Genomic DNA, 15,558 nt, shown 5'->3' on the forward strand with positions numbered 1-15,558 from the left:
AGTGTAGTGTGTGGACTCATAGAAGCACTTGTATGTACTAAATAATTTGTCTTGGTAACTTACTCAAGTGCAGGATTATTCTTAGTCACAACAACTTGGCATTCTTTTCTCTAGAGGTAACTGTTGAATTTGATCAATGAAATGTGCTGAATTTAATCAGTTCTTAACTTTTGCGACTTAAGTGTGTGTGGAACTAAATGGCAATATTTTTAAATACCTCTGAAAATTTTCTTATTTTCTTTTTAAGGAGTCTAAACCTGATGGACTGGAAACAGCTGCATCTACAGGTAACATACTTTTAAAAACACAGTTTTGTGGTGGTTAAAGAAATGTAATTGTAAAGAAAATGTTATTGCATGATTCACATATCTCTTGAAGCATTCCCCCCCCCCCCCCCCGATAATGTCTGCTTCAAGAAAGTGACTCAATCAGCTGTAGTGCAAATATTTCAGTTTGAAGTGCAGCTGACAAATATTCTAAAATTTTGTTCTCTGCTTTTGTCTAGAGCCATTTCTGTACCTCTAGAAAGTCATGCTGGTTCTATGTTTTAATTAGAGGAAAGGAGATTAATTTTCTTGTAAAAGTGTACATGTTCCTGTAGCTTCTTCCCTTTTAGAACAATTTCTTTTTGCTGCAGCTTGTTATAGTTAATGATTTAATAAACCACAATTGCTACCATGTTAAATAATTGGGAAGCCACAATTAACACACAGTTAATTTGATTAATTTGATGATCTATTTGCTCTGGAAATTACTTGTAGTCCTCCACTTTAGTATTTATGTTAAAATAAGCAGGAAATCCTTATAATCTAAGTGAGTAATGTGGGAAAATAAATTTAAATAATAGTGCTCAAGATTGCTGCGAGTAAATGTGAAATATGCCTGTACTTTGTATGAAAATGCAGCATGTCTGCATAGTTGTTTTGCAATATAACTGGGGTTCCTAGAAAATGTACTGATTTCTTTAGGATTTGATTATGTTAAGCATCATTTTTTATTCACATGACAAGATTCTATTTAATGTGAAAAAATGTTATTTTTATCAGTATAGGGGTCTGTAAAACATTATTCCACTTCTGAGATATTCAATAAACATGCTTTCTTTTTAGAATTAGAATCATTAGAACAGCAGCTAGAAGAGAGTCATGTAGAAAACTTTAATATTAAGCAGATGAAAGACTTATTTGAACAGAAAGCAGCACAGTTGGCCACTGAAATTGTGGGTAAGTGTCCATAATTGTTATGCAACACGATGCTTGTTTCAGTTTAAATTAAATGAATGACCTTTTGTGTGACCTTTCTCTTAACGAGATCTTAAAGCCAAATATGATGAAGAAACAAGCCTTCGACAAGCTGCAGAACAGAAAGTGGCCAGTTTGACCCAAGAGCTACAAAAAGAGAGAGGTGTATGCGAAGATTTGAAAACAGAGCTGGTAACTTTATTATCATGTGATCATGTTTTACTTGTGCTTTGTCCAAATTGGAAGGGGACGGTTCCAGCTATTGATTATTTTAACTGCATTTTTTAAACAAGCTGTTATTGTTCATCTTTGACAGTGATTTTTTAATGTTACAAAACAAGGCCCTGATGTAAGAATCTGTTGTCTTGCCCTAAACTAAAAAAAACTAATGAAAGAGGGAAAGAGAAATTGTTGTTAGGAAGTAAGAATTTTGTACTTATTATTTTCCCTGTTTACTAAATTTATCATGGCTTTTTTTGCCACATTCAAATTTATGTACGTATGCACAATTAATCAACTGCACAGTGCATTTTCTACCCAGGAAACTATTCCTGAGTACAAAAAGTAACTAGATACAAGTTATAACCCACAGCTGTTGCAAGTTTTAACCTTCATATGACTTTGAATTTCTCTGAGCAGCTCCAGTAGATGTAGTTGCACAGTACTGTAGCAACAGGAGTTGAGTGTAAAGACATCCCATGAAGTTAAAACCAACTGTCTGGACCTAAGAAATGAAGGCTGGATTTGCTGTTCTAGAACTGCTCAAATACAGAAATATTGCACATGATGCAGCCACCATGTTGGTTTTAAGCAGATCTAAATCTGGCCAGTGCAGTATAGAATATTTTTTGTGTGCTGTTAATATCCCCGATCGCAGGTGTCAAGTCAGCAAATTTCTGGCAAACCATATTGAAAATATGCTGCCAGTCTGATTTCCATAAGATGTATTTTCCATTCTTTCATTTTTCTAAAGCTTCAGAGGCCCGGGGTGGAAGATGTTGCTGTTTTAAAGAAGGAATTAGTTCAAGTTCAAATGCTGATGGACAAGATGACTTTGGAGTGTGAGAAAGAATCTGAGAAACTGAAAGATGAGTGTAATCATTTGCGAGCAGAATGTTCAACCTTAGAGGTAGAGTATCTAGCAAAAAATATTTCTCATGTAAAAATAAATATTAATCTAGGACTCTTTCTTGAGTCCTTTCTTTACTGTAATTTTTTTTTAAAAAAACCTTTACTAGAATCTGTTATCATTATCAATTCATATCATCTTTGGAAGCCTGTGTGCATTGCTACTTTCAAGTCAATTCCCATTTCACAATATCATTTTTATTCTCATTATTATATGGTGATATCTCTAGGCAGGGCTTTTTTGTGACAGTACCCAGTGGTACAGCGTACTAGCATCTCTCTCTCTCTCTCTCTCTCTCTCTCTCTCTCTCTCTCTCTCTCTCCCCCCTCTCTTTCTCCCTCCCCTTGGAGCCATTTTCTGCTGGCACCCATGGCACTTTAATAAGTACAGTGGTACCTCGGGTTACATACGCTTCAGGTTACATACTCTGCTAACCCAGAAATAGTGCTTCAGGTTAAGAACTTTGCTTCAGGATAAGAACAGAAATCAGACTCCAGCGGCGTGGCAGCAGCAGGAGGCCCATTAGCTAAAGTGGTGCTTCAGGTTAAGAACAGTTTCAGGTTAAGTACGGACCACTGGTACCTCGGGTTAAGTACTTAATTTCTTCCGGAGGTCCGTTCTTAACCTGAAACTGTTCTTAACCTGAAGAACATCTTTAGCTAATGGGGCCTCCTGCTGCCGCCGCACCGCCGGAGCCCGATTTCTGTTCTTATCCTGAAGCAAAGTTCTTAACCTGAAGCACTATTTCTGGCTTAGTGGAGTGTGTAACCTGAAGCGTATGTAACCCGAGGTACCACTGTATATGAGTACTAGCACCTCATTTTTTAACCAAAAAAAGTGCTTAAGATTGTGGTGATCAGCTATATGAAAATCTATAAACAAGTTGTCTGTCTAGATTGTTAGTTTTGCATTGATCATATTATTATTCAGTGTTTGTGACATGTTCTTTTTAGTCATCTGTGCTCATCTTCCTCTTGGATTCTAGATACTAAAAATGCTTTTATGGCTTGATTATATAGAGCAATGGTTCCCAATTAGCGAAGTATTCCCCCCCCCCCCCGTTTTTCAGAAGTTAAGCCATGCACCCCCTACTTTTGAAAATTTTAATATCTCTTATGGTAGTTTTAGTTATGTGAATGGTGTCACAGACCCCCTGGGTGGGTTATGTGGACCCCTGGGGTCTGCAGACCACCAGTTGGGAACCACTGATAGAGAGTATGGGTGGGAAACCTGTGGCTTGTCAGATGCTGTTGGACTCAAACTCTCATTGTCTCTTAGCATTGGTCAGGCTGCCAACAGTATCTGGAGGGTAACAGGTTCCTTACCCAAAGAGGACAGCTGTTGATATATAATGGGCATAAGCCAGTATGAGAAAGCAAAACAAATACTCTTTACTCAAAGAATGTAAACTGTAGTGGGACTGGGTCTCTGAATTAAAAAGGTGCTGCCCACAAAGAGTTATCTAAATACTTGCAACTTAATCTTATATATGTTTACTTGGAAGTATGTCCTAATATGTCCAATGGTAAGTGTGCATAGGTGTTGCAGCCCGATAGTGCAGCTTTCTGTGTTTCTGCTCAGAAGTAAGCCCCATTGAATTCATGGTATTTAACCCCAGAATTGCAGCCTAGCTCTGCTAAAAGTACATCCATGAAATTCATGAAATTTGTGTTTAACGTGGTACTAGCATTTATCACTGCGTTCTTTCACCATTCACCCATCTGTTTTATTTTTTTTGCTGCTTTCTCATGGAGGTCTTGGAACTTGAGGTAATACTTTTTTAAAAAAACAAAAACAAAAATCCCAACCTATCTAAAGATCATTTCAATATCTTGTTACATCAGGTGGGAACTTACTGTGTATGTGTGCAAATCAAAGACATTTCAGTAAAACTTTTGCAAATATTTTAACAATTCAGCAAAATGTTTGGGTAAGTAGATGAACAATGCCACAGAGTGTGATTACAGAGGAAGAAAAACTAAAGGCTGTGGTTATTATGTCACATCTGTCGAAGCGTTGGGGGATGTGGCATGGTTTCCCCCCTTCGGTACCTCATAACCACCCCTGCTTAACTCACCTTTTTTACTTAAATAAAATAAACATGTCCTCCTAAGTTTTAAAAAGTGACTTGGAAATTTGACATAGAACCTCATTTGATATAACATCAGTGGAACAGGAGTCCTATACTCCTAATTATGTCTGAAGGGGGAGAGCAGAACAGCAGTACAGTTGCCGTATCCTGCTGAGTTCAGCCTACGAGTGGAGCATAAAACGCACAGCTGGAAAATACAAAAATGGCATAATAAATAACATTATAGTAGCTAATCCTATACATTATGACAGCTTGGATTAGCGTGGCAAGGTCCCTCATGGCCAAGAAGTGTAGCTTTATTTGAATTTATTGGGAACCTCATTGGGTTGAAGAATGGGGTGTTAAGTTATAGAAATAAAAGGGCTAGAGCTTATGCAAAAAGCGTAGTAGCTAGGAAGCACTCTACAATCGCTACTGCTTGTCCAAAGACAAGGTGGGGTACCTGACCACTCGCAAAGCTTGTGTTAAAATGTAGACAAACCAATTCCATCTATCACAAGCAGTCTAAACACCTTCAGTCTGTAGATGTACTTGCTTCATAAAACCACAAAAAGGACCATGGAAAGGGACCAGTTGTCCAAAAGTAACCCTGTCTGTAGCGAATGCTTATACTTTTATGTTATGGAAAGCCAGTAGTTTCATTGCAAGCTACATCCTGGTAGCTGTTTCGTAGCCATAGTACATGTGAGTGCACACACATGCAAAATAGGTTCATACATGCACACACACCGTTCAGGGATCTGAGCTCTGTCACCAAATTCTCTTTCTCGTGTTGATAGTAAACATGTTTTCCCCCCCACCCCCAGGACACTCAATATTTTTAACTTTCATTTTTTAAAATAATAACTTATTGTGGTAAAAGAGTAAGGGACCTGTATTTCATATGTAAAAGTTCAACGCTGATTTAGTAATCAGTTAGTAAAACCTTTTGAGCTTTATACCATCATATTGCCCTGTATCCATCTATATCAGATAATTGTGAAAAAAATTGCACACTGCGTCTCCTTTCTGAAAAGTTGTTTTTAGTTACCACAATAAAACGGGGGGGGGGGGGAGTTTCCTTCTTATCCTGAAGAAATCAAAAGAGGTGCTACAGGAGCAAAGCATCCTCTTCCAGAGATTCTAGATATAATTAAATATGCTCAGTTTCTTGGTGGTGATCTAAACTAATAAAAACTCAGTTTCATTAGAATACCCTCATGGAACACACACACACAATGAACCAAATATGTGAATTGTTCTTCTACCTTTTTCTTTTTCTTTTTAAGACTACCATAAATCAGTTAAGAGCTGAACTTGCCAAAGGACCACAGGAGGTTGCAGTATATGTACGGGACCTTCAGAAGCTTCAAACTTCTGTTAATGAATTAACACAGAAAAACCAGGTAAGAATCCGAGAGCTATTAACTTTATTTGAGAATGTCAATTGACACCAAACCTAGCATTTTTAAGTGGTCGGCTGAAATTCTCAACGTTGCATCCTTGGAATTTCAGAGGTGTAGAACTCAGTTGATGAAGCTGGCAGAAGTAAAATAATTCAGTGGTACAGGTGCCCCTTGACTTTTTTTTCTTTCTTTCTGTTATTAAAAGAACACAACAAGAAAACAGAGACCATGATACTGTCCCTTGGTATTTAAAGGGGAATGCATTTGATTTTGGGGAGAGATAAAAGATAGAAATTAAGAGTTCATACCCATGTCAGCTTTCCCATACTCCCAAGATTTGGAAATACATGGCACTGCTGTGATGTTTACAGACAGGTATAGAGATAGTGAAAAACTGTTTGCTCATGTGGGAGCTGTGTGTGCAGCTACTGTAATTTGTGCCTTGGTGGCAGACCTTTCTTGGGCCGCCACAACCATATAAAATGTTCATCTGTGATGTGGATGTGGCCCTTTTTGCAGCAGCAGCTTCACGTGAGTATTACTCAGCTGTGAGATGCATGTGTTTTAGACTGAATTAGTTGGCCCTCTTACTTGTTACATACTTTGCTTTTTATCTCCTCGTAAAAGAACGGTACCGTGATACCAGTCAACGCTTCTTAAGAATTTTAGTTGAGAATAACTTCACAGCATAATGGAGTAACCTATACTTTAATTTTAAATTAATCTAATACTGTAGAGTCTGGCAGAAAAGTTGAAAAAAAGAGAGTTGGGTTATACTCAATTAGAAGAAAGTCTAAATGAAGAATTACTCGGCAAAAAAAATCTGCAAGCAACCCTTAATCAAAAGGACTTGGACTGTCAACAACTTCAGGCAAGGCTGTCTGCATGTGAGGACTCATTACAGAGGTTACAGAAAGAATTGGGTGAAAGGAGAGAAGCAAGTCAGAAACTTAAGGAAGAGTTGTCAGAAGCTGAGACCAAGTACCAACACCTCAAGGCCGAGTTCAAACAGCTACAACAACAAAGGGAAGAAAAAGAACAGCATGGCCTACAACTTCAAAATGAACTAAATCAGGTAAGATGAATGTTTTTCACACAGAAGAAAATTATATACATATATATATATATGCATATATGTGTGTGTGTGTGTGTGTGTGTGTGTGTATATATATATATATATGCAGGTTTTGGTGTCCTCGGGTGTCTTCCCGTGTAAAAGTTAGGGTGTCTAGGCGACGTTTCGACGAGGTCTCACTCGTCATCTTCAGGCTGGTGCTTTCGGCTTCTTGTTACAGTTCCAGTAACAAGAAGCCGAAAGCACCAGCCTGAAGATGACGAGTGAGACCTCGTCGAAACGTCGCCTAGACACCCCAACTTTTACACGGGAAGACACCCGAGGACACCAAAACCTGCATTCCTGTACCCGTGAAAATCTACGAAAACATATATATATATATATATATATATATATATATATATATATATATATATATATGCTTTCGTAGATTTTCACGGGTACAGGAATGCAGGTTTTGGTGTCTTCGGGTGTCTTCCCGTGTAAGAGTTGGGGTGTCTAGGCGACGTTTCGACGAGGTCTCACTCGTCATCTTCAGGCTGGTGCTTTCGGCTTCTTGTTACTGGAACAGAGCAGGATCTCAGTGTTTGAGTTCCTATAAATACTGTGGAGGGGGTGTGGTGTATAGCCTCCAACGTTCTGGGCAGAGAGGAAGTTCCCAGGTTAGTGTGCCTTTTCTTCTTTTGTTCCTTAATTGCTTGAGGGATATCTTGAGTGATTTCTTGAGTGATATTCTGAGTACCACTTAGGTGGGTCATTAAGTGTGGATTAGTTGCTAAAGCTTTCGTGTCTTGACCTCTTGAGCTTGTGAAGAGTTTTTCTGAGAAGATGGCTGTACTGCACTTAGTTGTGCTCTGGCTTGGCTTCGTGTATAGGGGCGAGCTGTGGTTTTGTGCCCTGTGCCAGCCAGATCTGTGTAGGGATTGCAGGGGGGTGCAGCATCCGGAGGTGCCACTATGGTTTGGCTACTGGATGGTGTCTGTAATTTATCTGTGGAGAGGGTCTGGGTTTGGGTCTGGTGTGGTTGATTGGTGATGGCGTTCTGTGTGCCTCTGGTTCTGGTGTCGGTTTTTGTGGGGAGGGCTAATTTCCAGATGTCTGGCAGGCGGGACGTGTCGTCACGCTTGTTCATGTTGTGAGGGTGTTTCTCTATCTCGATGGCTTCCATGATTATTCTCTTGTGGTGATGTTCCATGTTAAAGAGCAATTTGGAATCTGCAAAATTAATTTCGTGTCCTGTTTCTTTCATGTGTTGGAAAAGAGAGGAAGTTTTTTCTTCTTTTTTGACGGCATTCTTGTGTTCTGCGATACGTGCATTTATTCGTCTGTTTGTTTGTCCAATGTACGTGGCTGGGCAGACTTTGCAGGGTATTTCATAGACCCCTTGGTTTTCCAACTGGATTTTATCTTTGGGGTTTCTGAGGATATTGGCTATTTTTTGGTTGGTGCAAAAGGCTGTTTTGATATTGTGTTTATGGAGGATTTTGCTAATTTTATCTGTAGTGCCCTTGATATAAGGAAGGAGGGCCATGCCATTGTTTTCTTCTGTGTCTTGGTTTTTGGGGGGTGTTTCTTTTTGGATTAGCTTCGTAACCCTGTTTTGCTGGTATCCATTGGCGATTAACACATTTGAGAGATTCTGTAACTCAGTTGTCAAGTGGTCTTTGTCAGCCAGGCGTTTGGTTCTGGAGATGAGAGTCTTGGCTACGGAGTTTATTTGTGCAGGGTGGTGGTGTGATTGTGCATGTAAGTAGCGGTTGGTGTGTGTTTTTTTCCGGTAGATAGTGTGTCTTAGGGAGCCATCAGGTTTTTTGTAGATTAGGACGTCAAGGAAGGGAAGTTGGTTGTTGGCTTCTATTTCCATAGTGAATTGTATTTTGGGGTGTAGGCTGTTGAGATGTGTGAGGAAGCTATCTAGTTTTTCTTTCCCGTGTGGCCAAATTACAAAGGTGTCGTCAACATATGCAATCCCTACACAGATCTGGCTGGCACAGGGCACAAAACCACAGCTCGCCCCTATACACGAAGCCAAGCCAGAGCACAACTAAGTGCAGTACAGCCATCTTCTCAGAAAAACTCTTCACAAGCTCAAGAGGTCAAGACACGAAAGCTTTAGCAACTAATCCACACTTAATGACCCACCTAAGTGGTACTCAGAATATCACTCAAGAAATCACTCAAGATATCCCTCAAGCAATTAAGGAACAAAAGAAGAAAAGGCACACTAACCTGGGAACTTCCTCTCTGCCCAGAACGTTGGAGGCTATACACCACACCCCCTCCACAGTATTTATAGGAACTCAAACACTGAGATCCTGCTCTGTTCCAGTAACAAGAAGCCGAAAGCACCAGCCTGAAGATGACGAGTGAGACCTCGTCGAAACGTCGCCTAGACACCCCAACTCTTACACGGGAAGACACCCGAAGACACCAAAACCTGCATATATATATATATATATATATATTTCAATTTATTGATTTTCATATGTGGATTACAAAATAAAGCATAAATTCACAGCTGAGGTAACCCACATTGAAGGAAAGGGGGGCTTATAGTGGAAGCAAGTTGTGGGGGCTGCTTGTTCTGTGGTGTAAGAGCAGGGCAAGCCTTCCTGTTAGCCATACTGAGACTTTTGCCTTAGACAGTGCTATGGGAAGAGGGGAGGGAGCAGACTTGAATGCTCTCACCTGGCCACTCACCTACCCACCCGTTTCCGTTTAGGACTCCAGGAGCACCACTTCTGCTTTGCCATTGCAGCAGAATGGTCAGCAACACTCCTGCACCACATTTTGCCCACGTCAGAATGTCCGGGCAAGGTAGCCTTGAAGATGGCCTGCACTGCTGCTGCTTTGCCAGGCAAATACTGTTCAAAGTTTAACAGCAGTTAATTTTTAAGTGTAGTGAACGGTTTGGGTCACTTCAGCCAAAATGCCACACTCTGTAAGGACCCTACATTTCCTCAGTAGACTCCGATCCAGCATATCCACTGCTTATTTGCAGATGTGAGAAGAAATAGAGCTGTGTGTCATCAGTATATTGATGACAATACTCTCATAATGTCCGGATGATTCCAATTGGTAGTTTCATATAGATGTTGAACAGCATGGGGGATAAACAAACTCTTCTGGAAGCCCACATTGAAGGCTCTATGGGGCCAGTCCCCAGTCACTGCTCTCTGGCTCTCAGATAGGACTGGAAATAGCACAAAGCAGTGCCACTCCAGGATGAAACTATGGTCATGGATATCGAAAGTTGCTGAGAGATCAAGGAGAATTAACAGGATCAGACACTCCCTGCAACCAAGGCAGTTTCCATGCCCAAACCAGGTCTATTGCATTTCTGTGTAGAGTAGCGGGCTCCAAATTTGCATCCATAAATATAAAGTAGCATATAGGCATTTTATACAAATCTGTACCTTTTTGGTGGTGTGCGAGTTCTTCTTAGGGAGGAAAAAACAACCTCTAACCCACCAGGGAGAAAAGCTTGTTTGCTGTTTTCGATAAGAATCTGTTTTGGTTTTCTAACCAATTGCCTGTAGTAGACCTGTGCTCATGCTGTGCCTGTTTTTAGTGCAACATACCTCTTGTGGCATGATTGAAGTCTATTGGTTGATAATGTTCTTTGGTGATGTGCCAGAACTGAAGATTCTGACATCCTGTTTGGAATTTAGATTGGAGAACTTGCAGTTGTCTCTGTAGCAACCAAGAGTAAAAGCAACAGCATCTTTAACTGATGAGTTCAGCTGGAAATTCATTTCATCATCACAGAGTGTGCTGTAAATTAATAGGATTTGACTAAGATGATTTTCTGTAGGCGGAATACTGGACTGAATAATAAATTTCAAGAAAAAGAAGTGCAGCTCACTGAAATTCTTCTGTGATAGCATCATAAAGAGATGCATTCCACCCAGACTTGAGGTTTCATAATGGAGAATCTTAATATTATCCCTGTAGACCACAAAACATTCCAACATACTTAAAAAATAATATCATACCAGTCTGGAATCCCCAGTACCTTTTGTAATTCTGATTTCAAAAGGCGGAACTAAATATAAAGGCTTCACAGTGTTTCAGGAAGGTTCCAAAGGGAATGTCCTCTGAGAAGACCTCTTTCTAGTTGTTTATCAAACTGTTGACAATATAGTCAAGGTGATACTGCAGGTCAATTTCAGAAGTGTGATCTGGTGTGATGGGAGAGGATGTTCTTGGGACAAATCTGTAAGGCTGTAAATATATTTCTTATGTTTAACCCTTCTTTGTAAAGTGCTTTATAATTCTTAGCTCATTTATTGCTCCCAGAAAATTCATCCATAAACCCAGCATGTTAAAAGACAACCCTGTAAATAATCCCACAAAAACATCTAGCTTGCTGGGGAAAGACAGAAGAGGGACAGAGGCCTCTGTTGGGCCTGGAGGAGGAGACATTCCTCCTTGGACATCCCTTTTGTTTCAATGCTGGGCTCAGGGGATGGATAGAACACACTATCCCATATCTGCCAGCCAATTCAATTGCCTGCAGGCAGATCTTCATTGTTCATGGCTGCCGTCTAGTGCTTAAATACAAGGCTGTTGAAAGATGTAGGATAGCCAGTATACGTTCTAAAGCACAGGTGTAATGTGTGGCCCCTGTTCATAGGAACATAGTCCTGATAAAATGGCATTTAATAAAAAGAATCAGACAATCTCAAATAAGGTTAGATTCTGCAAGCCTTGATTCTTTAATCTGAGAATGCTTAGCACATGATAGATTGTGTGTGGTTGGCAAGGCCTAATCACTGACAAGTGTGCTCTTCCAGCTGTTTCTAATGGAAGAGAGATAGAAAGGATGTTTGGTCCCCGGGATTTTGTACTTGCCTCAAACTTGAAAGAGTTTGAAAGCAGGGGTAGCCAATGTGGTGCCCTCCAGATCTTATTGGACTCTCATCTTCCATCAGCGACAGCTAGCAGGGTCAATGGGCAGAGATAATCGGGGTTGCAGTCCAACAACATTTGAAGGGCATTATGTTGGCTTCCCTTGTCGTATGGTATGTGCTTCTTTATTGTAGACATCCCTTTTATAGAATCACAGAATTGTATGCTTGCAAGGGACGCCAAGGGTCATCTAGTCCAACCTCCTGCAATGTACTTACGCAGTTCATATGTGCACATACAAACTGTATGTCTGAATAAAAACATAGCCTTCGTATGTGTGTCTTTAAAATATTTGCCATTTATTATCATTACAAATATTTATTACAGAAAAAGAAAATGCATGAAAACGGTGAATTCACAAAACCAAAGCAAAGAACGAATATGGCCTTATGATCCCCTACTTTTTCATTCCAAAATAGGAAGGTTATCCATATTTCAATTAACTTATTTTCGTATAAATTATTTTCTCTTGCTTTGACATAATAAGTAAAGTTGGAGCTTGTAAGTTAAGTCTCAAATCCCAAAAAATCCACTCTGACAAAGGAGGGTATCCTTAAGTTGAAATTGACATTCCAACTGCTGCTAACAGAATAGTGACCATTTCACTGTCTACCTTAACAACACAGTCCTCTAATTAATGTAAGTTTATATTCAGTGGGTTCTTTAGAATCTCATATACAGTTAATTATTCGATGTTATCCAAGACATGATTCCAGAAATTCTTAGTTTTACAACACTCCCCAAAGATACGTGGGCAATATGCCTAGTGTTCAATACAAATATAAAATTATTTGCAAGGTGTAAAATACCACCAATACAAAGTTATAGTGATTTTATTTTAAATTAATTGCTATTATACTTTGTTCATTCTGTGCCCAATCCATTTCCAAGCTCTTTGTGGTATGTTGGTTCCCATTTTTTCTGATTCCCTTTCTCTTTTTTAGATAAAGTTTGAGAAGTAGTCTATAGGTGTTACCCACCTTTACTTTGTGTACTTTAACCCAGCACAGATAAAACAGTTATCAAAATCTAATCAATTGCTGCTTATACAGTGGTGCCCCGCAAGACGAACGCCTCGCGAGATGAAAATCTCGCAAGACGAAAGGTTTTTTCGTTTTCGAGTTGCTTCGCAAGACGAATTTCCCTATGGGCTTGCTTCGCAAAATGAAGCTTGCCCCCGCACCCCGGACCTCTTTTGAAGCAAGGGGCGGCCGGGAGAAGATCGCTTCTCCCCGTTGCCAGCCCCGCAATCTCCGGGGACAGAGGGGAAGGCGTGCGTGCGCCTTCCCTTCTCTCCCCGGACCCCTTTTGAACCAAGGGGCGGCAACGGGGAGAAGCAATCTTCTCCCCTCCGCCCCTTGCTTCAAAAGAGGGGACAGAGGGGAAGGCTTTCCCCTCTCTCCCCGGACCCCTTTTGAACCAAGGGGCAGCAACGGGGAGAAGCGATTCTCCCCGCTGCCCCTTCGCTTGCTTTAAAACAGGTCCAGGGACAGAGGGGAAGGCTCGCGCGCGCCTTCCCCTCTGTCCCCGGACCCCTTTTGAACCAAGGGGCGGCAACGGGGAGAAGCGATTCTCCCCGCTGCCCCTTCCCTTGCTTTAAAACAGGTCCGGGGACAGAGGGGAAGGCCCACGGCACTTCCCCTCTGTCCCCGGACGGTCTCCATAGGAACACATTGATTGATTTTCAATGCATTCCTATTTGAAACCATGCTTCGCAAGAAGAAAAAACTCGCAAGAAGAAAAAACTTGCGGAACGAATTAATTTCGTCTTGCGAGGCACCACTGTATATGCAGAATATACAAAATGAACAAGTAAATAAAAACATGCCATGGAACTGACCCCATCCTTTAGGTGAGGTATCCTTGAAAGGAAATGATTTGAGTCCCTCCTACCTAACAAATATTGCCAAAGCAGTGCCTTTTTAAGTGCAGTTCCCTATCCAGTGATGTGAACCATATACATGTTACCCACTGCATGATGTGTTGATAGAGTTTGCATGCAAGTATAGCAGATTAAAAGATAAAGTGCCAAGTGTCTGCCAAACATTTTCTTTGAGAATAATGAGACCAGTTTCTCCCTCCAGTTGCACAATAAACTTCTGGAGACAGAGCATCAGCTTGGGGAAGCACATGGCCGGCTAAAAGAGCAGAGACAACTGTCAAGTGAAAAGCTGATGGACAAGGAACAGCAGGTGGCTGACCTTCAGCTAAAACATTCGCGGGCTGAGGAGCAGGTAGGAATTATAAGCAACATGCAATTCTTGCTTAGCTTTTAAATTAGGTTCCATAGTAGGTATCTGGAATATCCTTTATCATATTGTTGGAACTTTAAGAAAGTAGAAGCCAGTACTCTATAAATGTGCAAGTTGCTTTGACAAATTGATCCAGAGAAGACTCTGAAGTCTCTTGACCACTTACAGTTTGCAAAAAAATAGTAAGGACACAAATTATTAATCAGTACTAAAATAAAGGAGGACGGGAAGTCAGAATTGAACTGGCCACTGCAAAGAGGGTGAACAGGCACTGATCGTCTTCACAGGACTCTGTGAGATGATCTCTCTCTGGAATTTGTGGAACAAGCTGTGGCTCAACATTCTCTTGAACTGAGATCAGTAGCCCATCCTGCATGCTGCCAACAGTCTCTTCCCTCCGCTCCCCTTCCAGTACTTCTTTGGGATATCCTGTGTGCTTCAGTTGTAGGTACACTGGGGTGGGGTGGGGATCCGAATGGTTTCAGTCTTAGCTAAAGAACTGTGCCTTCTAAAATCCCTTATTCTGTTCCCTCTCCTCTCTCTCCAATCTGAAGACATACAAAGTAGGTAAGGTGATATATTTTTAATGGATCAAAGTATTGGTCCGCCTTGATTAAACAAGAGGTCTTTATTATTTACTTCCCCCTCAAGATTTATCCTGGGGTTAAGGCAGTGGTCGCTATCTGGCTTTAACTAAACCTATGAAGATTATTGTTACTGTTATCTAAGGCACAGCATGCAGAATTCTAATTATGTCAAAATTCTTATTAATGAAACAGAAGCCATTCTCTTTTTTTCACATGCAACTTTCCAGATGTAAAGCACCATGACAAGTTACACACTTTTATTGTACTTTGGCACCTGTTGGTATAGAAAAATTATTCCCTGGTGAAATACTGATACTTCATTTTGTCTAGTACAAACCTAATACATGTCTTCTAAACTAATTTAAAAGGTATCTACAGTATTGTAAACTGCTTCAGTATTAGACAAAATGATAAAAGCTATTAAACTACTGAATTGTGCTTATCAGTTTTCAGTCAACAGTCTGTGACTATTTTTCTAAGCTAAAGGAGAAAGCAGCAAATGCAACTGAATTGCAGCATCAGTTAGATAAAATGAAACAGCAGCACCAGGAGCAACAGAATCTTCAGCAAAGCACGACAGCAAAGCTGCGAGAAGCCCAGGTAAGAGAGCTCATGCTACTAGAAAAAAAGATCACGTTGGCAGTAGGTACAAGAGGTGGCAATATCAATTTCCTCTGATGCACCAAGTGAGCCCACTACAAAAAAACAAGGATATGACTCCTGTCATTTATTCATGCTTCAGTGACTTTTACATTGGATTAATGACACCCCAGTTTAAAAAAGCATTACAGCTGATGGACTGAAAACCTCAGCTGGTTCAGAGTTTTGGTGTTGATCTGCTCATGGTATCATGGTATGTCAACCATATAAAATCTGTGCTGAAGTT

At 40.5% G+C, this 15,558-nt stretch overlaps 1 protein-coding gene and 1 long non-coding RNA gene across 5 annotated transcripts in view; one reads left to right on the plus strand and one right to left on the minus strand.

Annotated features, from left to right (window-relative positions):
* The window catches only part of EEA1 (early endosome antigen 1), a 56,961-nt gene that overhangs the window by 13,791 nt on the left and 27,612 nt on the right, over positions 1-15,558 (plus strand). For all 4 annotated transcript variants that reach the window (XM_083462986.1, XM_083462985.1, XM_083462987.1 and 1 more), the window contains 8 exons: positions 248-287; positions 1,110-1,223; positions 1,312-1,433; positions 2,215-2,370; positions 5,731-5,847; positions 6,584-6,922; positions 13,918-14,067; positions 15,153-15,272. In XM_083462986.1, coding sequence (XP_083319112.1) covers positions 248-287; positions 1,110-1,223; positions 1,312-1,433; positions 2,215-2,370; positions 5,731-5,847; positions 6,584-6,922; positions 13,918-14,067; positions 15,153-15,272 — 1,158 coding nt within the window. The remainder of the gene's footprint in view (positions 1-247; positions 288-1,109; positions 1,224-1,311; positions 1,434-2,214; positions 2,371-5,730; positions 5,848-6,583; positions 6,923-13,917; positions 14,068-15,152; positions 15,273-15,558) is intronic.
* LOC310687663 lies at positions 5,849-11,139 on the minus strand. Its single transcript, XR_014516523.1, has 2 exons — positions 10,339-11,139; positions 5,849-6,039 (listed from the first exon to the last, which is right to left on the minus strand). It is a non-coding gene; the product is annotated as an uncharacterized lncRNA (long non-coding RNA).

The sequence above is a fragment of the Podarcis liolepis genome (assembly GCF_965112155.1).
Source record: "Podarcis liolepis genome assembly, chromosome: 10".
Lineage (NCBI taxonomy): Eukaryota > Metazoa > Chordata > Lepidosauria > Squamata > Lacertidae > Podarcis > Podarcis liolepis.